The sequence below is a fragment of the Poecile atricapillus genome, chromosome Z (genome assembly GCF_030490865.1).
Source record: "Poecile atricapillus isolate bPoeAtr1 chromosome Z, bPoeAtr1.hap1, whole genome shotgun sequence".
Taxonomy (NCBI): domain Eukaryota; kingdom Metazoa; phylum Chordata; class Aves; order Passeriformes; family Paridae; genus Poecile; species Poecile atricapillus.
In genome coordinates, this window is record NC_081289.1 from 119,481,563 (window position 1) to 119,504,356 (window position 22,794).

General features: G+C 40.5%; 1 protein-coding gene across 4 annotated transcripts in view; it reads right to left on the minus strand.

Moving 5' to 3' along the window:
* Positions 1–3,634: 3,634 nt before the first annotated feature.
* KANK1 (KN motif and ankyrin repeat domains 1) overlaps positions 3,635–22,794 on the minus strand; it is a 127,438-nt gene continuing 108,278 nt past the window's right edge. For all 4 annotated transcript variants that reach the window (XM_058826048.1, XM_058826047.1, XM_058826049.1 and 1 more), the window contains 9 exons: positions 18,004–18,222; positions 17,055–17,163; positions 15,832–16,041; positions 13,849–13,936; positions 10,994–11,213; positions 8,246–8,388; positions 7,497–7,697; positions 5,221–5,319; positions 3,635–4,604 (listed from right to left, as the gene is read on the minus strand). In XM_058826048.1, coding sequence (XP_058682031.1) covers positions 4,542–4,604; positions 5,221–5,319; positions 7,497–7,697; positions 8,246–8,388; positions 10,994–11,213; positions 13,849–13,936; positions 15,832–16,041; positions 17,055–17,163; positions 18,004–18,222 — 1,352 coding nt within the window. In that variant the 3' untranslated portion in view covers positions 3,635–4,541. The remainder of the gene's footprint in view (positions 4,605–5,220; positions 5,320–7,496; positions 7,698–8,245; positions 8,389–10,993; positions 11,214–13,848; positions 13,937–15,831; positions 16,042–17,054; positions 17,164–18,003; positions 18,223–22,794) is intronic.

The following is a 22,794-nucleotide window of genomic DNA, read 5'->3' on the forward strand; positions in this document are numbered from 1 at the left end:
GGAGCTGGGAGAACCATTTAAGAGGATTGTAGGAGTCTAGAAATGCAGGGACATTTCTCTGTCTATATAATTCTTTAAAAAATACATCAATCATATATAATATTGATAAAAAAGCTTCCAAATATCCCTGAGCAAGCCAGAGTTTGTAAGAAATTAAATAGAAAGTAGAAAAATGTTTCTTTTAACACAGAGATGAAAGTATAGATTGTAAGAGGGTTCCACACGTGGAGTAAAGATGGAGGAAAAAGGGTGTAGTTTTTAATCCTTCTTCTTCCTTCTTCTCCATGCTTCTGCAGTTTTTAGAAGCACAAAATATGTTTGGTTTAGAGTTAGCTGCACTTTTAATTAATTATGCGAGTAGATACAGAAAACTTATATGTTGAGATATAATAACAATACACGTGTCTGTAGTTAATGGGGTAAAAATTGGTATAAAGGTGAAAATACCGCGTGGTTCAGGGCCATTTTATATCATCACAAGATGAGGCAGGCTGTGGCGATTTAAGCTTGTGCAGCTAGTCTGGATGGACCTGCCAAGTTTTGTAAGGATCCTTCAATAAACACGAGAAACCAGAATTTAATGAGCCCGGGAGTTTTCTTTGAATAATAAGGACTGAGATAAGTGGGACTCCCCACGAGGGAGGATCCCAAGGGAATTCAGCCCAAAGGAGGCTGAGAGACAAGAGAAAAGTTATATCCACAAAGAATTCAGCCCAAAGGAGGCAAGGAGAGAGAAGTAACAAGAATGAAATTCTAAAGGAAGTAATTATTCTTATTTTTCACTTCTTATTTTTTTAAGTGCTTAATTCATTAGGTCTACCCTAATAGGATTTTCAACTAGAAATTACATTCAGTACTTTAGTACAATAGTCATACTAATTTTGTTCTTTTTACCTATATTCACTAACACATCCAAAACTTCGGTTCCTTTTGGCAATCTTCCTGATACAGCATACCACAATAGCCTATTTCACCATACAACTAAAACTGGGGTCACTTTTTTTAACACGGCATTTTAGCCCAGAAAAATGAGCTTCTGGGGCCAAACTGAACATTGCACAGGAATGCAAAGTCCACAGCTTCATCTAACATTTTTGAAGCTCTAGGCATTTAGTTTCTTTTGCTTACTGAAAGAAGGTAAATGGCACCTAAATAAATCCAGGCACTCTAAGTTGCATAGTCTGACACTTGTATGGTGTTAGGGTGGTCAGATTCCTGTACAGATTTCTGTCACTTAGAAAATGTTTTAATTTCTGAAATACCAATTGTATTCAGGACTGGGGGGGAGAAAACAAACGAAAAAAAGGAAGGAATGTTTATTCTACATTACTCTCCTTATGCTTTTGTTGCAGGTGAAAAAAAGTATTAAAGTAATTTTGGTGATTCTCCCTGTGTCATTAGCCACCTAAACTACTGGACTAATTGATTTAAACCCTTCTATGATAGCTGCACATCCAGGAGTCCCATCATGCCCAGTACTACCACTGATTTGTGGAGCAAAAGACAGAAATCTGTTTTCACATGAAAAATAACAGTCCAGTCCCTCTGCTCTGGAAAGCTATTATTCATGGGCATTTCACATTCATTTTTCAGCTGCATTATGTACAAAGAGGGGGTTAGGCTACATTATATATAAATAGCGTGTGCAAATGAAGCTCAGTACCACAGCAACAGAGATCATAGTTTAAAAACTATTTTTGGGGCAAAGACCTATTAGACATGTTACTAATTAACCTATTTCCTACAGCAATACAGAGGCACTACTGAAAAGGACATTATCAGATAGCTCAGCATACTCTTCATCAAAGTCGGACTTTGGAGCATAATCTACATGCTTTAAAGCTGCCATCATAGTGTCACAGAATCACAGCATATCTCAAGTTAGAACAGACACATAAAGTCCTACTCCCTGCTCCTCTAAAGATTACCTAAAACAACTGTAATTATATAAAAGCCAGAATGAAATGTGTGATCACTAACTCCCTTAAAAAAGCACAAGTAATCTAGTTTTGGTCAACCCAATGCTAAATAAAAATTACATTATTGGTAAAACTGAAATTAGAAACCTCTTTGATCTCCAAATTCTGTTCTGGCAGTATGTTTCTCTGCTAAACAAGAATTTAATCCATGAGATACAGGCAAGTATGTATTAAGTAAGTGAACTGGGTTTTCTATAAAATTAGATTAATTTCTGGAGAAAGATTAAAGCAGTCATCCATTTTCTCCACTTCTTCAGCTTGATTTGTTTATCTTGAATCCTCGAGTATGTATTTTAAACTCATGAAGACAAGAACAGATTATCTTGACTTTGCTTTCTAGACAGTTGCTCAAACTGGGGCAGGAGATGGCAGATCAACAGATCTGAAAAAGGCTCAAAAGCAACTCTTGCCATGCCCAAGCCTGGGAGATCCAACTTGCACTAATTCCGTTTAATGATAAAACCACCCAGATCTTAAGTGAATGAGGAATTAATTGGGAAGCTTGCACTGCTGTTGTGTACTATGTGTGACACAATCTCAGGTTATTGGGTGGATGCCTGTGTGCAGCACCCTGCTACACAGGACAGCCTGCACCCACAGACTCCTGACAGATGGTAAAGTAAAGCAAGGGACATTTATTTTTCTGGTGGTGGTTTGTTTTTTTTTTTCATTTGGTTGGTTGTTTGCAGCAGCTGCTGCTGCTCTTTGCTATCAGTCTTGTGTCAGACCTTATTTTCACAGTAATTTGGCTTGCTGGGTGACGTGCCTCTATACCTAGCATGTAGGATCCAGATAAGAGAACATCCACTCATTACCAGATGCTAAGTGAAGATTGAGAAGAAAAGTTGGCTGGAGAGGTGCAAGAGTAAAAACTGACTGATGTCAAGGGGCGGGGGGCTTGTTTGGGACCACTGTGCTATGTCTCCCCTGGCAGAGATACTTGAGCTGCCCTTCGCCCAGGAGACACTCCAAGCACCAGGGTACTATGCTGGCACTGGTTATCACACCTGCAGTTCTGGGGCAAACTCTGGCTCACAGAGACTTCTTGGCATGACAAGTCACCAAGTCAATGTACGCCAAGTGAGAATGGCTTCAGTGAGTCCCTGTTTCAAAAGGACTATGTAGGAAAAGCAGTTTGTTAAGGACTTAGGGAGAGAAAGACAAAGGACAGAAGGTAACAGGACTGTTCAGATCCCTTGAAGGAAGGCATTGAGGTGTATTTATCTCATCAGGTAGCTCAGAACTGACAAGGATACACAGGCACTAGCTTAGGACTTGCTTCCATGCCATCTAAAAAGCATCCCCTTCACCAAGTTGCCAGGACTGTTTGTATGATAAAGCTCAAAGGCTTTTACTTCAGCTAACTACTTCTCAGTTCAAGTAAACTGCTTGAACACAGCCCTTCAAAACCTCCCCAAGATGCTTCACACAGCTGAGAGAGATCACTTCTTAACCAAACAGCAAAGGGTACAGCCTGTGCAAGACAGTCAAAGGCTGATCATCTTAGGCTAAGTTCTTCCAGTCAGCAGGAAGACCCTCATATGGGCACTGTCCAGTCCTCCCTGCCTTGATTTACCAATTTAGCTTGTTTTCCTGCTGCAGCTGTAAAGTGCAGCATTTCTGGATGATGACAAATCACAAGTAAAACAAGAGAGGAGTAAAACAGCATAGTGAAATTTTATTCTGAAAATATGGCAAGAGTCTAAGGCACTTCAAACATTTCAATACACTTGACTAAAGTGAATGTGACAAGGTAATAGCATTCCATAAATACGCACCAAGAACTACACTCAATTCCACTCAAGGGGAATATACAGCTGGTACCTCTAATTTTATTCTCCAATAAACATGTATGGAGCTTATAGACTGAAACAGTTAATAAAAATATGGTAACGGGACATGTAATTCTTCATGTAGGTTTTAATTATTAAGGAATATAAAATGTTGAAAATACTGTGTGAGTTAATTTTATAGATACTAGTATCTTTTATATAAAAAGTTATACATTATCCCCAATTAGCAACAACTTATTAAGTGAACTTCAGACCTGACAAGAGGCTCTATCCCCAATACCTACCCACTCACCCACCAGCTCAAGATCCACGGAGCTGACTACATAAGCAACTGCAACTTCCGAATTTCAAAGTAATTAAAACATGAAAATCATGTTGGAATGAAATTTATGAAAAGTTTACTGTGATGAAGTCTAGGCACAGTATATATGTTTTAGAATCACTAAAAATAAGCCACTGGGACACTTAGTCAGCACATAACATAAGGAAGGATAATCTACAACAAAGAAAAACAGGACTTATTCCAGTGTACAGAAAGATGAGTATGTGAGCAAAACAACAGTTCTGGCTAAGGTTCTCCACAAAGCACTACTTAACTATATGCTTGCTTCAAGTTTACAGTTTTCTACCCTTAAAACTAGATCTCTGCTTTGACTTCGCTGGTGAGTTCAGGCACAAGACAATTACATTCAGTATCTGTCTCAGTAAAACAGTGACATTTAGCAGCTTAAAGATGGCATAGAGATTTTTTACAGATATTTATACACTACTACTCAAATGTGGCTCTGTGGGTGGGACCAGGAGATGTCCTTCTGCTAAGCCTAGGAGTGCCCTAAAAAAGAAGAAAGAACAGTTAATCAAAGAGAAATTATTCCAGCCAGCTGATAGAAAACACAACAGTCAAGAGTTACTCTGTTCAATTCCTTACCTTTAATTGTACAGATAATTTTTTTTTTTAATTTTAGGAAGGAAAGTGCTAGCTATCATACAGCCTACTAACTGTAAGTGCATATTGTTTAGACAGTGAGGTGTTTAGCAGCAGTTTATCAGGATAGTGAGTCAGGGCTAGAGGAGAGGTGGATAGCTGCCAACACCTAGAACAGCTATGTTTCAGTTTCCATGTCAACAATTACCATTAAAATGATACAATACCACCTCTGCACACTAGTCAGAATCTGTGAACTTTGCTAGTGAGCTATCTGTACCCCTTGGTAATTAGCATGAGAAGCAGGAACTGTCCCTCGGCCAGGCTTTAACCTTGTGCAGTTAACATGTACTTTAAAAAGTACATTCCACTTAACAGCAAGAAATTGTCTTGAGAATGAACTCATAATTTCATGTGCTGTACTGCTGTACAGCTGCCAGGGAGTAAATTTTTTGTTTACATTTCACCATTATGTTCAACAACATCAAGTTAAAACATAACCTACAAGAGATTGTGTACTAACCGGTGACTGGGTTTTGGAAAAGTTGACGTGGGCGTAGAGGAGAACCGCTATGTCCTTATGTCCAGCTTCCAGGGCTATTGAAAGTGCTGTGCTGCCATCCTGAGACAAGAAAGGAAGAAACAAGAAAATTAGTGCTTGTATGCTTTAACAGCTCTCTCAAAAGCCCCATCAGCCCACACAGAGAAGCGAAGGTATTAAGTGGAGGTCATACTGCTCATACAGACAGGTTAATACAGAGTCTTGTTTAATTTCTTTTGTTTTAAGCCTTGCAAAATTTCTTTTGTTTTATGAGGTAGTCCAATTGTCAAAGCCTCATAATTTCTCTAAACAAGGAGTCTCGATTATTGCTGTGGAAGAATGAGCACACTATTATCACAGTAATGTTACATGGAGTGCTGTGTTAGACCAGAAGACTGAGCTATCTCAGAGAAATTACAATGTCAGTAACAAGTAGAAGAGATGATAAGGGAGGGGAAAATGCTAGTCAAGTATAATGATAACTGCTGTGTTTAAATTAAAATTGTTGTGGTATAGCTCCCATCAACACTAAGAGAAACTGCATTCATAATTCCAAATGCTCCTTGATGGAAGACTAAATACAAACAAATGGACTTTCCTAGTCAAATACTGCCACCTCTGTTCTTCAGAAGATACCAATGCTTTCAGAAACCACAGCTATTGAGGGTTCTAGAAGCAAAAAGTGCTTTAGCTGAGAGTATTTCACTGATCTGCTGTTTTTCCTTTGGACCATGTTTGGTCCAGGAAGACACAGATGTCAGGCAACCTATGATGTGAACTTGGTGCTTGGTTCACTGCCTGACTTTTGGCTCTTGCACATAGAAGTCTCTACAATAATGCCAGTATTTGAAATGTCTTACAGGGATGGAGCACACATTCCAGCCACTGCTGTAGCACTGGTATTGGAATGGTTGGCACCAGTTTTTAAGTGGTAAACCCTTTTTCCAGCATGGAGCACAATGGACAGCATCCACAAGGGAAGTCTTCTTATGGGACTAAAGAGAGCAATTACACATAAATCTAATTGTCCTGGACAGGGAGCTAGAAAGAACTGTCTACTCCAATGCAATAAGGCATGATAAATGCACAGCTAACACTCTCCAGTCAACACAAGTTCTTAAAGAGAGGTGCTGAATCACTGCGACACACATTAGCGGGATGATGCTCAGCTTATGACTGATCACGCAGACTGGAAAAGCATCACTGTGACACTCAGAATAGCTAGGGGAATGCTAAAAATCTCAATCCCACAGCACACACAAATCTGTAAATAAGCAGCAGTCAAACGGTGCTTGGTAAACTATCAAAGTGGCCACAGGAATAGTTAAGTATCATGTCCCCTTAAAGACTGTAATTATTGATTTCATATCTGATAGTGCTAACAGCATCCAAGCAGCAATAATCTAGATTGCTCCTCAAAGTTTTTGTTAGACTGAGGTCCTCTTACATTTTCCTCTCTGGATAGATTTTCCACATTGTTAGCACTATGAGAAACTGAGTTGTCCCCTGCAGCACTTGGGTAAATGTAGAGAAATTATGTCTTTGCCTCACTGCAACAGCTTCAAAAAACAACCACCCACCACCTTCCCAAATCCCAAACCCAGGCTGCATTTCAGTGTGCACTGGTAAAGCAATAAGAAGAAAGGAAAAGTATGCAAGAAATGTTGTTAACAAGAACGAAGCAGTGGCAAGAAAAAAGCTAAGTCAATGTATTCAAGCTTGAGATATCTATAGATCGAATTTCCACTGACAGCATAGTCTGCAATGATCCCTGCAAAAAAGAAATACACAGGTGTCTCACTTGGCACTGATGTCACAGTCTGTATCCATTTATTGTCAGGACAATGTAGCTTCACACATAAGACTGAGCCTATAGTCTCAAAAGTCATGGTGTAAGAATAGTGTGAACATGCTTTCAAGAGAATTGTAGGGCTGATGTTTGCCACAGGCACAGAAAAGCAACACAGTGTCACCAGGTAAGGTCCTAACTGAAAGCCTCCTATGAAAGGCGGAAGGAAAGTGAGAAGGAAAGATATTTTACATGAGCTAACGAATGTTTTTTTGTGTTCTGGCCACTAAACACCTATGGCTAACCACAGAAATTGCTACCAGGTAGTCTTTTAGAAAAGTAAAAATACTAACCAAATAATCACAGCCATTTGCTACCAATTAAGCAGAAGATTCATGTGGCTGGTACTCTGGCACTCTGAGGCAGGCATTCACCAAGCACATTTCAGAAGCACTGAAAGGCAACTCACATTGTCCTCCAGGGTGCTGTTACACCCAGGCTGAGCCAGCAGAAGCTTAACAATCTCCACGTGTCCATGCTCACTAGCACACATCAGCGCTGTAGAGCCCTCATCATCCTGGATATTGACATCTGCACCACAGGCCAATAAAGCTTTAACCATGTCTATCCGGCCATGACTCACAGCTAGCATCAGTGCAGTCTGACCAGCCTGCAGGGAGAGAAGAGGAAAACCCAAATAACTACCGAGACAATCAGTGACAAAGCATAAATGCTTTTTTTTTTTTTTTTCTCTGCGTTTTTTCTGCAGGGGAAAAGAAAAATTGTTATTTTAAACAGTACTCTCAATGCTTTGATTGCCATTATTTACATACCTTTTGTGGATCATATATCCCACATTCACATAACTATTTATGTGAATTAATGGAAGATTAATTAATCCAATCTATTTTCAGACATCTGTAGTTTTTTCAAAGGAGCTGAATGCTGAAGAATTTGTAAATGCTGCCCAAAATTCTATAATAATTCTTTCACACAATGATCAACCTTCATTTCTAGAAGAGATCTGGACCTGAGGCTCATCTGTTCTTCCACAGTTCCATGTTGTATATAGCAATCAAAAACATACATAAAAACCCCACAGATGATGAAAGCAAATGACAGCAATTTCTGAACCAAGAAGAGCAGGGACGGGAGCATGGAAGGAACAATAAAAAGGCACAGTAGTGAGAACTGTGCCTCGTGAACCATTTGACTGACCTGGCTGGCTTTAGCATTCACGTCCCCACAGCTGAACAGTTCCTCTACTATCCTCATGTCCTTCTCTGCTTCCACAGCTGCAAGCGCAGCAAGCATGATGGGGGTATAACCAGCCTTGTTCTGATGATTTACATTACAGACATCTGCAGAGGGATGACATAATTTCTTCAGAAAACAAGAACCCAAAAAAGCAGTAATTGTGCTGATCAACTGAATAAACTGTCAGTAGAGCAGCCTATAAAAAGAAAAAAATTAACAGAGGAGCTCTTGAGCCAGAGAAAAAAGAATTATTTTGTACTATGTGAAAGACACAAGAGAGAGCACAAAGATATTTTATATGTTATCATTTAGGTCTTTATTTGTGCATTATTTTTTCCTTTTGTAAAAGCAAGTGGTCTGAAATTTAGCATGATATTCAGAAACACTGTCAGGAAAGTCCTTAAGCTCTTCTCCCAAGGGCATCCATACTGCAGAATAGAAGTGGTCCTGCAACATGGTCAATGGAAAAGATATTTCTCTTCAGCACAAGCATTTTCCTACAACTAGTGTTACTTTAAAAATCTGCAACTTCAATATGTTTTGGAGCTGCCAAAAAATAACCCTTTAAATTAAAGACTGCTGCCAGTTCTACAGTGTATTTGACCACGAACAAAATTGCTCTGGGAACAACTACAGGCAAGTCCTTTGGTCAGTGCCAGCAACTGACAAGTGTTCTCCTTTTTGTTCAAACCTTGCCTCCAGTCTGTCTTTGTTCCTAAAATTCTGCAGAAATTCAGCAGTGCGTATTGGTTTCCTGGGCAGCAGGGTCTTCAGTGTGCTCATCATATTGGAAAGTAGAGACTCAGATTCACATAGACACTGTCTGTAGACTAGAGGTTAAATTGCACCAGATATCTTAACAAGCAAAAATGGTTTAGGAAATTCTTCAGACTTATGGCCAAAGGATCTTTATTTTTTCAGTCAAAAGAACATTTCAGACGCAATTCAAGTGCATATACTGCAATTTTTTTCATGTTAAATGGACATCAGTGATGATATCTTATAACCAGTAGACCAATACTATTTTCAGACATCATTTCTATGAAGCCACTGAAGCCAGAGAACACAACACTCTACTACATGCATTACATCCTGAGTAATGAATAACTTTTAGAAGTGGTGTGCTCCTACTCTGACAAGACTATTTCAGCAGAGTGTGTTTTCTGAGGTCACATTTAACTCCTTTTCTCTACAGCTAATGAGAGAAGCTGTTCTCCTTTTGGCCTCTTGGTGACTCTGCTTCATGCTGTGGAGGATTTGTTCATCTCATCTTGCCCACTCTTCTCACCAAGCACAGACACAGAGTTCTTGGTCTAAGAATCTGCCTGTGATATAACCACACTGCAAAGCTGACCACGGTGACCATTCAGACACAGTCCAGAGGAAGACTGTTGAAACCTGAAGGAATCTACTTATTTGCAAACATTTCCCAAGTTCTGGCATAAGCAGTCATCTCCTGCAGAGAGAACTCACTGGAACTAGTCATGACTGTTACACTTTACAGGTAACGCTCCTCATGCTTATAGGCATACACTAGCTGCCATAACCTACTGGAGTCCTGACTTCCAGCAAGAGATGAGCATGTTCCTGCTCTTCTGAGACACCTATGGAAGCAGAGGGGTAGCTCCCTCCCACTACACTGTGCTGCAGAGCCAGCCTGCCCCGTTCACGCTCCTGACATTCCCTGCATTCCCCTGCTGTGACTCACTCTTCCCAAACACAGACTGCCTTCAAAAGGACCAGAGATTTCAAAGTGCTCACTTTACTCTTGAGGACGTCTCTGCATGTGTGATGCATGTGCTAGGTTATCAAAGCTGAGATTTTTATCATTCATATCCTTGTTTATCTGATTCTACTCTTCTGGATTTATGAATATTGCTTGGCTTACACTCCAGACATGTCATTGACCTAGTTAAGCTTTCACAACCAGCTGTGACAGGTTTTTTTAACTAGTTTAGAGAAACAAACTTTACTCAGAGAGCAAAACTAGGATTAAACAGATTAAACATCCAGCTTGGAACCAGTTCCAAGGTGTGATACCTTCTGCTGGATGCCATCTGGCACACTGAATGTGGGGAGCAGATACTCCAGAGTCTCCCCTTTGCCACTACCCTTTCTGCACATGTGTTGCAAAAGGATCAAGAAAAGGAAGCAACAAAAGCAACCACGTGAAACAGCATCAGATTGCTTATGGACTAGGAAAATGGCCTTTGTGACAGAATGCCATATTGCAGCAGTTTCTCAGGGAAGTAACCTTGATGAGTCAATGTGATGGCCTGAAAAAACTTCTGCCCTGCTGTAGATAAATCTAGCCTAGTTTGTGTGTTTAAGATGGTATTTATACCTCAATGCATCTTTCTCCATCACCACCCTACAAAGTGCTGAGCAGCAGCTGTGCTGCCTCCAGAGAAAACTGCTGGAGAACTGCTGAACTTGGGACTACAGTCCAACAGTCTGGAATCTAACTATCTATCTCAACTCTGTATATAATTTACTTAAGTGGTTTTTTAACTTCTTCAAGAAGCATCACCTCCAAAGCTAGTACTAGAAACAAAGATTCTAGACTACCTAAGTCAGCCACCATGTAACTGTTAATAGTTAAAACACCTGCTGGAAGAAGACCAAACTTGTCCTCTAGTCCATCATGAATTTCACCCATGAGAATTGGAAAACCAAGAATAATTTAAAAAGAAAATAAAGCAAACTTACTTGCGTCCAGAAGAAGCTTCACAATTTCAAAGTTAGAATGTGAGACACTGTAATGCAGAGCTGTGTTTCCATTGCCATCTGCCATATTGATGATATGTCTGAGGACAGCAGGAGAAATCTCTTCAAAAGCAGTTATGTAGTCGCCAACCATTTCAGGGACAGCTGACTTCTGACTTGAGACACGAAACCACTCATGCTGGATGGTATTTAAACAAAACCTCTGCCAAAACCAAGACAGAAAAATTGGACAATCTATTTAAAAGGTTTTCCATCTCATAAGTCAGCAATGCAGGTCAAGTCTTTTTTAGTCCAATGTGAGAAGAAAGTATTCACATCACAAACAAGATGTACAGACTGAAGCTTACCCTCTGACTAAAGCCTGCTTTAAAACACCTGACTTCCATCTCTGAGAGCACAGAATTTAAGGGTGAGAATACTCCCAGAATTAACCATTGTCAAATACTGGTGACCAGAAGAAAAGCCTTGCATAACGATTTCCATGAAATACTTCACTACATTTATAAATCACTGATAAACAAACACCTTTTCACTGGACTTAAAACAACAGCATGCTAAGTCATTTAAGCCCAGTTCTGAGGTACAAATTTTCAAATGCACGAGGTATATGAGAATTGGCTGGACAGCCAGTTCTGAAGAAGACAACCTGACCATTATAGATGATTACAAACTCATATCACATTGTAATGTAAAAGGTAAATACTGTTTTAGGGTGAATAAACAGATTTATAGCTTGCATGCCACGTGATGAAGTCCCTTCTTTCTGCCTAGTACTGTGAAGACAATACTTGGACTATTTTGTCTGCTCTGATCACAGAACAACACAAAATATTTAGTTGAAACACTTTCAAAGATAAGCAGCAAGGATGAACAGACATCAAGGAAATCTGACCCACTGGACAGACAAGGAGGACTGGAGGTGCTCTGCTGAAAAGAACCGCTGGGCAAACTGTATAACATTTGTTGCAGAAAAAAAAGGAAAAGAAGGAAGAACCTGTTCTTCACCTGAAGGCTGGCTGGCTGTAGTAATAAGAGATTTGAGTTGCAATGAGAAGATGCAGGCTACACATTCAGGATAAACTTTCCCATGGGTATGGACTGAGAGTGGGGGAGCAGGAGCCTCTCAGGCCAGGTGACGAGCCTGGTTTCCACAGTCACCACCAGCTCTGACTTTGAGACACTTTCTCTAACCTGGAAGGACCCACATCTTTCTCATAAACCCTTCTCTGCAAGGTGACCAGTAAATTTAAAGGCAATTTTCCAGAGAAGACACTCAGAAAGTTTATCTAGCCTCTAGGGAAAACACACCAGTAGCTTTAGAGATGCTCTGTGTTTGGCAAAGCGAAAATAATCTACACACACCAGTGCTACCTATGTATCTGTATTTCATAAACACCTCAACAGAATATTTTACATCAGTAGTACTAGAATATGATGTATGTATTCTGTGAACATAGAGAGTTGAAATGCAAAGGTGGCCATAAACTGACACAATAGAACTTTTTTTTTTTATTTATTTCAGGCAATACTGAGTGCAAAATACTACTAAGAAACCATTTTTAGTCACAGTATCACACATTATTAAATAAACAACTCACTTTTAAAATTCAGTTAATCTATCACATTCAAAAAGGTGCAGTCCACAGCTCTTTCTGGTGTAAACAGCAGCTGCAAGAGCTGAGTTGGGAGAGGCTGGGACAACTTACACAGATCCTTAGCTATACTGACATTTAACCTGTTTGGACAAGACTTTTTTATTAGCAGACAGACAGAAGACAAGAGCTGATTAGTCTGCAGCTTCCACCTACAAACCACTGCTTGTGCTGGAAAACACTTTAGGCACAAGAAAGAAAAATGTAAATTCAAATTATACTTCCAAGGCAGAGATCTTCATCTGGTTTTGCCATTTGTGACACTTTCAACTCCAAGAGGGCCTAAAGCATTTGTTGTTTGAATGCCTGAACTAGTCCTGAAGGATAAACACAGAATTAAAAAACTGTATGTCACAACTGTATGAAACAACCTTTCAAAACATTCTGTGGACCACAGATGTCAGAACTGGATACAGACAGTATTACTGTGTCATACAGACAGCAACATTATTGTCTTTAAGAAGCTGCAGATGTTCTGTGGTAGAGGAGAATGACACTGAATTGTTGCCTTTTATATCACAAGTGTAACAAATGGGAAATTCAATTTCATATCATTAAGCAGTATTCCTTTGGTTTCAGATTGCCCTCACGGAGTAGCGCAGGCAGTCTCTATGTGAGGCATTTCCAGTAAGGCAAATACAATTTTATTTCTTGAGACTTGAGTATTTCTGCAGTATTAACAATGAATCCTCCTTACTCTCTGCAGCACTGATAAAAACCACCAGTGCAGTAAACAAGACAAACAGCAGGCCTGTGCTTACAAGGCAGATCACCTAGTGTTTCAGAACAGTCTCTGAGGTTTTTTCATAGGAAGCAACAGGCTCTTCAGTCACTGCAGTCTCCTAATGTGAAGCCTGAGAGCTGCCCACTGCAGTGCTAAACAAAAAAAAAACCAAAACAGGAATAACTCAGGAATGCACAGGTTTGTTGGAACTGGACTTTCATGTTACTGTTTTTATGTGTGTGCCTTGGGACAACAACACTGAATCACACAAAGCACAAGTATATTCTCTGGATGAAGGTGTCCTGATAGAAAGAGCGTTGTGGCTCTTGCAGGAAAGATCAAGTGATCAAGTCCTCTTCTGCCTAGCCACTGTGGTGCTGGGTCCTGTAAAACCAGAAGTTATCTCTCCCTTACGTTTTTCTATTGCATCTCAAGAGAAAATTTTCACCTGTATTGCTTACCACATCTTTGTTGGTTAACGCCTTGGGATCATCAATGTTGTTCCTCAGCAGGTTACAGGCAGAAAGCATCTTTTCACTTAGCTCGTACCTGAGGGAGACAGCAAAATACATGGCATGTTTCAATATTTATCTTTGCATTTCAGTATAGAAACATTTGTTTTTCTGAAAGTTGTCTGGGAATTAGAGTTTCCAGGCAAGCCATCTGCTCCCACCATGCAGAAGCCACTCTGGCAGCTCTTCTCACAGACACTCCCTTCAGAATGAATGGAGATGTGTGTGGGAAGAACAACAGGGATGGAGAGTGGGAAATACATCACTTTTGTACTCTAAGACTTGGAAACCCTTCTAGTGGAAATTCTCACTTATTGCTGTATGACTGCAGAACACACATATGCTATGTGCTTTGATTACTTGATTGACAAGGAGAAATGCCAGTAGTTGTGATGGAAACAGAATTAAGCAGTGAAAAACAGCTCAAGAGGTGCCTCCCTGCCATCTCCCACTCACTGGAACTAGCCTTTCTCATCCCACACACTCTGGAAATTTACTCTCTTCTCTAGCCTTCTTTAATTTTTACACTTCTACTCCCTTGTCATTACAAATTTCAAAACTCAGTGGTAGGCCAAATATAAGGTCAAGGCTTGTGCCACATGACATACCAGGATGTGGCCAACCATTCTTGCCTACAGCCTGCACAAAGGATTTTTCCAGAAAATTCTCCCAAAAAGCAGAGAAGCTAACACACTCATGTGTGTAAGATGGGCATTTTAGCCCTCTTTGATTACAAGCCACCTGTCAGTGCTATCAGAACAGCAAAATTCCCCACCATTGCATGGACCATGGCCAAACACAGCCACGTGCCCTCGCAGTCAGCTTGCAAAGAACATGCTCCTTTTAAGTACACATGGCTATCTAAGGTGTTCTGCTGCTCTTCTTCCCAATCACTACTGTAAATATAAATTAGAGAGGTCTTTTGAGAAATTGCCCATCTTTTTATGCCACCTGTAAAACAATGGGCTATCCTACAATACTGTATAAAGTAAGCTCAGGGCTCTTCAAAACATACAGCTCCAGGGCCTCCAAGCTCTTAATTATTAATTTCTGCATCTCTTTTATTTAGCAGCTGACAATTACACATAATTTGATGCTAACCCACATCTCCAGTGAAACATGACGTTAATTTTGTTTTAGCTCTTTTACAGTTATTATTGTACCTACATAATTTTCCAAATTAGCACTGGCAAACCCATTATCTGCAAGATAACCTTTCACTGTCTCAGTTTATACTTCCTTTTGCTAATGAAGAATCAGTAAAAACTCACCACCTTACAGTTTTCCATATGCTAAAAAAGCACAGTCTTGTCTGTCACATCCTGCCTTACATAATGATTTGAAAGGTACCCTAAAGCATGACCTGTTGAACACGTGTGTGATGGCAGCCTTGAAAGTGCATTTCAGTATACAGTCTCATATCATATGAAGCACATGATTTCAGGGTGGACAGTGTCCTCAGTGCTGTACCCCATCATCTTACTGTGCCATGGCTGAGATGCTGTGGAAGTGCAAATCAAGATGCACTCCCTGCAGGCTGCTGACCTGGTGTGCATGGCTCAAGATTAATTAATTTGCTTTCTGACTGTTTTACAGACCAATGTTAACAAGGCATTGCCTGCTCCCAAGTGAGTGCCGGTTGTGACCTGAGAACCTCTGCTGGAGAAGCCACCAGGGTCTTGCTGTAAATGAATCATTTCAAGTAATTTGGGTCAGCTGCTGGAAAGGATGCCCTCTAACACTTTCTTCCTGCTCACACACTTACTTTGCCATGAAACTGCCTCTGGCTACCCACTTGAGGAGGAGGGAAGTGAGCAGCAGTCAGCCAGTGCTGATGCTTTCTCCACAAGCACAGCCCACACAGCTTGCTGCATGACACGAGGCAGAAGTGACCTCCTCAAAAGCACACTCTGGAGAGGGTGGGCAGCCTACCTCTCTCTGATTTCCACCTCCTCGGCCTCACACTCTGGGAGGGGACTGTCCTTCTCTGCCCCCACGGCACAGACCTCCGCAGGGTGGGGGCTGGGCTGCTTCTCTTCTGTGTGCTGGTCGCAGGGGTACTCATGGCTCTCGCACTCCTCCTCCGAATCCGAGGAGGAGCTCTCCTCGGAGCTGGAGTCATCACTGGATGTGGTCTCATACCTGTGGGGAGAACAGGCAGGGGCAGAGGTGCTTGCTTAGTGCTGTCCAGCAGTGGTCAGTACCTGCTTGCACTGGCACAAGCGGAAAAATGTCCTGCAAAAGCTGTGTCCTCTCTCAGAGGTCGCTTCTACTCACTGAACTCAGTGTTACTGGCAAATGACACTGTCAGTATTATGTACACAGTGTGTAATGAAAGAAGAACAACCTCTTTAAAATGTAAGTCTTAACTTTTTGTCAGACCTTGCCTTATACCCAAAATGAAATTACTTTGTTCAGAGTAAATTGTATTGCCTTACCAGGCAGATATAAGCAGGAAAGGTAACAAACCTACGATAACTTTCCCTCACTATATGTAATGATACCTTCAGCTAATACGTAGGAAATTAGGAAAGTGGGATATTTAGCCTTTACACAATACACAAAGTATTTGAACTAAAGAAAAATTAGTCTGAGGAAAGGGCTAGAAAAGCTATATGTAAACAATTTGATGAAACCATTTTAAAGGTCTTTGCAACATTCTGCAAGGGCAAGTAATATTTTAAAATAAGACAATTTTCCATACTGTCTTCTGTATTTGTATAGGAAGGTCTCTGTATATATTTAACACAAAGCCAGAAGAATTAAGTCCAGGGAAATGGCATCCCTTACTGTATTGTTTAATAGTATAATGCTGTGCTTGTCAGCTACCAAAGATATATACAAGTTTTCCTTACTAAAGCTTTGCATGAGAAATGTCCCCATGGCTGTCAGAGATTGTTTCACTTTCCTGCGGTAAATCTGGCAGTAATCTAATGTACAAGTATTTGAAATTGATGCCATATATATCTTGAAAGCACAAGAGGATTAAGAGAAGCCCAGCTGTCCAATTCTTCCTTCTGATCCTTACATTCAACAGTGGCGGCACCTCAGCCTGAAGGACAGGCCAAACCTATCAACGTGTTCCTGGGTTCCTTCTCTTCTTCCCACTGTGAAAAGTGCTACAGTAACAGATGTTTTGGAGACAGGTCTCTTACCCGCCATTAATGCCAACAAACTGCAGGTTCTTCTTGGTGTTGCTCAAATCCTTCTTCCCATCTCTTTTCTTCATGATAGATTTGAGTGTGTTCTCATTATTCGTACATACTATTAGAAAGAGAGACACAGCACACATATCAGTATAAATACATAGCCAGCTTTGAATGGAGCAGCATTCTAGCTGATTTTTAAAAAAAACTCTCTATTTTTCAACAGCTCTCTGTGTAATTTACCATCTGAAGCTGCGTTTTCTAATATACTTACAGTCATGGTTTGACATGCACATTGGAAATGAACGGTTTCAAAATCAGCTCTGGAAAACTAGCTAAGCCTAACTTTTCTATCTTACAACATGCTGCTAATCTTCATGCTTCAGGAAACTTTCAGAAAAGACATGGGCTTTTTGTTTTTCTTTGCTATTTGTGAAAAACTTTTAACACTGAAATCGGTTATTCCGTTAACAAAATCTTAATTCTTAGTGTCAGAGAGCAGCAGCTCCTTGACAAAATGAACATATTAATACAGACAGCATGTTGAACAATACATACAGCATGTTCAACAAACTATTCAACAGGTTAGGCAGGTTCAATCAAGGATGGCCTTTTAGGTTTAGTATTCATTAAAACAACTTTTAAACCAATCTATGCAAAGGACAGGTAAAACATGCATGAAAAAATAAGTATTTTAAAAATCATTATTAACCCACCCATTATCTTTCAGTAGATTTTTCTTAGGAAGACACTAAATGGCATTTCACTGATGTGCTACAATCTGCCATTTAAAACTGAACCACTAGCTGCAGACACATGGTGTCACACTGTGACCCTCCCCTCAGCCACATCTTTTCCTGCTTCTTGTATTTTTGAGAATATTGAAAACCTTCTTTAACTGTATTTCATATTCAGACTCCACCAGCATGATGAAAGGTGAATGTGAGTCAGTTATTACCATAGAGACCTGAGGCAAGTTGATCATCTGTCAGGTTAATTGGAGCAAGAGCTTTATCCTGAGAAGAACAAGACTTTCTTCCCCGAGCAGCTTCCACCAGAGGAGTCTTCCTCTCCTCCTGAGCAGGCACAGTGTCCTGCTCCAGTTTCAGCGTTCGCAAATTTGAACTCAAGTGCGTGTTTGCAAGTTGCCCATGAGGGATGTACTCCAAAGTAGGACCTGCCAAAGAAGACAGCAAGCATCACAGAGGAGTCAAACGAAAATATTTCCATCAACACTGCGATCCACAAGAAAAACAAAACCAAACTGGGAAAAAAGGGCAATGCTTGTCCTTTAAAATACTCTTTTCTGAGGACCTAATAGGAAAAGAAGACTGTGATAGTTTTCAGAAAACAAAAAAAAAAAATGGCTGTGATATTTTCTTTTGATAAAGACATACAATACAATGACAAGCTATAAAGATATTTGCTTTAAAATGCATGAAAGGAATGGTCCTTCATTTTCTTTCTCTTTGAGTATGAGCAGTGACCTCAGCTCCTGCCACCCTGGTCACGGTGAGCTCACTGAGCTGCTCCTTGATGACATGCCTGAAGAGCACAGCACTTTCACAGGCTGTGAAGGTTCTTTCTGCAAGATCAGTAACCTTTCCATTGTACTTTTTTTATTGGGAATGTAATTTTCCATGAAAGCAGAAATTTTTCAGGAAATTTTCCTTTTTTTCCAGTACACAAACTAATTCTGAAAGCTATGTGCTTTGCACAGTTATGAGACAACTGCAATGAACTCCCACACACTGCATTTCCTTCTTTTTTTCTTTTTTTTTGGTCAGGATTGTACTTAGCTAGTAGTTGTATTTAAACCAAATTCCAAATGTTTGGGTTGTACTTTTTTCCCCTCACTGATTTGCTGGTGTTCATTCACTTTTTCCCACTGTGTATTCAAAAGGCAGTGTTAATTATGCACAGTCTTCCAGATTCCTCTGGAGTTACTCCAGCTGTGCTATTAAAACTTCTGTACAAATCTGCACAAATGTTTTAGTTTGTGGAACACACTGAGTGGTTTTTTACACAGATATGCCTCCCTAAGTGATCTTGTTAGCATTCAAGGAAAAAACCCCTGAAATTTAACTTGATTTAAACACTACCACTTTTTTTCCCCACTTTTTTCTTGCTTCAATGCTGTGTGCCTCCATATTATTTTTTTGTCTTTTTATTTATCAAGAATTAAGGCACAGCCTTCTCATTCAAATATGAGCAGCACTGCACAGGATGCTAACACACTGCAGCAAGGTAAATGGAATTTAATTTTAACATTAATTTTTTTAATTTAATTGATTTAACATTAATTTAATTAACATTAATTTTTAGACACACAACTACATCTCTGTCTAGCAAGCTGCTTGTTAGACTGCCTTTCCCCTTTGTTACTTCACCTCAGTAAATTTTTCCTACAACAGGACATAACAAAGCTGATTTTTCCAAATACTGTCACTTCCCAGCAGCTTCCTCCTTTTTGCAACCATGCCCACCCAAGTCTCTGAGTTGCCAACCAAGTCTCACCCCACATGCATTTCCCAAAGCACCCTTCTCCAGCAGGGAAGCCTATTGCCCAGTTCCACCATGGCTTATAGCTTCTCCAACTTAAAAGGGAAGCTGTCTGCAGGAAAAAGCACACAGCTTTCCTGCAGTATCAACCGTCATGTCACCACGAGCACAGAAAAAATGCTTTATCTTAAAAGTGAAATGTGTGTGTGTGTGTGTGTAAGAAGGTGGCAGGTTTCCAGGGCCCGCTGGGTAGGAGCAACCCTTCTGGCGACATGTCTGAGCACCTAACACCCATGAAAAGCAACAGGGAAGTCCTGTCCTTGCTCCCCCCTTTGCAGAACTGACTGACTTTGGTCAGGTCTCTTCCCAAAAGCAAGCATCACGCTTCATCCAACAGCTGAGGGCTGAGGGCTGCCAAGGTGATAGAACACCAAGGCAAAACCAATGAGTTTTAAAACTCCCTTAGCTGAAAAACAAGGCAGCTGTCTCTTTGCTTACTTGGAGATGTGACAGGTACAATTATAGAGTATCAAGCACAGTAACCACTTCCAGCTGCAGCTGGTAGTGACTGCCTAGGCTGGTTTTACCAGGTCATCCCTTCTACTCCAGACTGGCCTCTGAGGGCATGGGAAGGGGTTAAGGAAACCTGCTCTTAGGAAACCTGGGAAGCACCCAGGGATATGCAAAGATTCCAAAGATGCCCAGGTTTGCTTTCAGCAGAACTGTCTGCATCCTCTGACAGACATCACAATTCTCCTACAAAAGCGGCTGTGACAACCATGATGTGTCTAGGGGCACAGGTGGCCTTGTGCATGTCAGAGCTGAGGGCAGGACTCTGGCAGGGCCAAGTGGGGCTCCAGCCTGAGGTGAACCAACAGCAGCACCTGGTGAACCCTTGTCATCAGCCCAAAGCCTGAGCCTCAATTTCCCCAGGTGTCTCCCAACTGCCCTGGGACAGGCAGGGGAGGGAGCTGCAGCGTAGGACAGAGAGAAAGAAGGACAGTAGTAGACTTCTCTCCCCTAACTCACAGCCTCTCCTGAACCTGCCACCGATGCAACACGATTTCAGTAGATTCCCTCTTTGGTGCATGCATCATTGGCTGAGAAGCACCACACTGAATTCAGGATCTAGGGCATGATGTCCATGCCTTCCAATGAAGAAGAAAAGGGCTCTGCTCAGCTGGCCCCTAGCACCTGACAAAAGAGGATGACATCAAGACTTGAGGGCGAAGAGACAATAAATGTGCATTAGGCAAACCTGTCAGTGCACTCGTTCTCCCTGCAAAGCTCTTAGATGCCTACACGTACTACATGCACAGTACCCAATGATGAGGGAAAGCGAGCTTTGGGTCCAACCCAGTATTAATGCTGCAAGCCATTAATTATCATTTAATATCAGCTCCCAGGCCTTCCCCTTTTTAAGACAGCAAACATGAACACTTGCAGAGCACCGAGTCCAATCACGGAGAAGAACAAAGGAAAGAGCTGTGCCACCCAACATTATGGTCCACAATTTAATGGATTAGTCTTCTGCTGCGCAAACCAAAAAGCCAAAAGAACCGAGTTCCTTCTTCCTCCAACAGAACTGCAGGGCCACCCTTGGGGCTGGAGGTAGCACACATCTCTCCTGTGTGGAAATCAAACCCTGGCTGAAGATCACCACCAGTCTACACAGATCTTAAAACAGACTTTTCCTCTCACTTCATACGTGAGAGATCTCAAGTATGCTTGAGCAGAATCCTTCTCCAGGTTGTGGTGCACAGCACTGACAGCAAATCTGCCAACAGCTCAATACTTAGGCACTGCCTCCAGAGACCCTCAGGCAGACTTGCCCTGATGATATTCCTTAGCTTACTGTTCCAGGCAAATAGTGCAAACTTGACATAAGTTTCTAAGTATTGATATAGAATAGCAAACAACAGCAGGGAGCTGTAAAGAATTTATAAGGTATTTTGCAACATAGTAGAGGATTTTTGGGTAGTTCAGGAGTAATTTAGAGACAAAAGTATGACACAACAGAACAAACAAAAAAACTTGCTAATTTCAACTGTACATAAACATTTCTGCTAAAGCTGTTCTCATCAGTTTCAGAGGGTAACAAGTGATTGAAGCATCTGCAGGGGTTTAGCTCCAGTGGTTTGCAGGAATGAGAGCACCTATTTTTTATAAGGAATCTCCTCTCATAAGTCACTTGTGCTTCTTTTGAAAATCTCACCAATTTAAAGTAGGGTGTCAGCAAAGCTGCTACAGAGCAGCAACAGATTATCCATACCATTTCTGGCACTTATAATATCATCTACTGTTATTAGGATGCAATTTTCCTTCCTAACTGCAGACTTTCCCTCACACTTATGATAGCACAAGTATTCATGCTGTTAGCTGGTTCAAGGAACTCAACAGATTATTTTGAATTTGTGATGAACTCATGAGAATGGAAGTCTGGCCTTCCCCTGCTTTTGAAAATTTCCATTTAGTTTGATGGAAGCAAACCTAAGTATTATCACAAAACCAATTTAGCTTGACAATACTTTTATGCCACTGAAATCAAGAGAAGTGCAAACAAGGCTGGGGGATTAAATAGCATGAGGATGAGAACCTAGCTCTCTGGCTGGAACACGACAGGCTTCTAGCTTTAAAAAGTTCACAAACTTACTATGCGGTAGCTGCACAAAGATTTTATTTTTAACCTTTTTTTCAGTGCAAGCATCTATTTGCACAATATGTTTATAATGGTCAGTGATACAAATGATACATTCCCCACTAAAGACTGTGCACAAATATTGTCTGGAGCATATATAGCAGGGAAATACTTCTCTTTCACATTGCATAATTTCTTCACAGTAACAATAAGCTCATTACAAAATTATTTCAATCAAAACACTGCCCTCCTGTCTTTTTAAATCTTTATGCCTAAAAAGTTATTTTTAAAATACAAATTATTTTAATCCACTTTTCAATTTGGTTTTTGGTTTTTTCAATTTTCAATTACTTATCAGAACTGTTGAAGAAAAAAAAAACATTCTACTAAGGTACATAAAAAGGCAGTAATGAGCAAACATGTTATGTTTAAACATTTACAAAGATTGATAATAATCCTTCCAACTGACAAATGTAGTACCTTCACAAGACTAGAGTGTAGTTTCATTATAAGAAGTACTTTTGAGCCATTCCAGGTTGAAGTCAGTGAATTTAAAATTTCAAAACAAAAAATTTGCCACGCATGAGGTTTTTACACAATAAACTGACA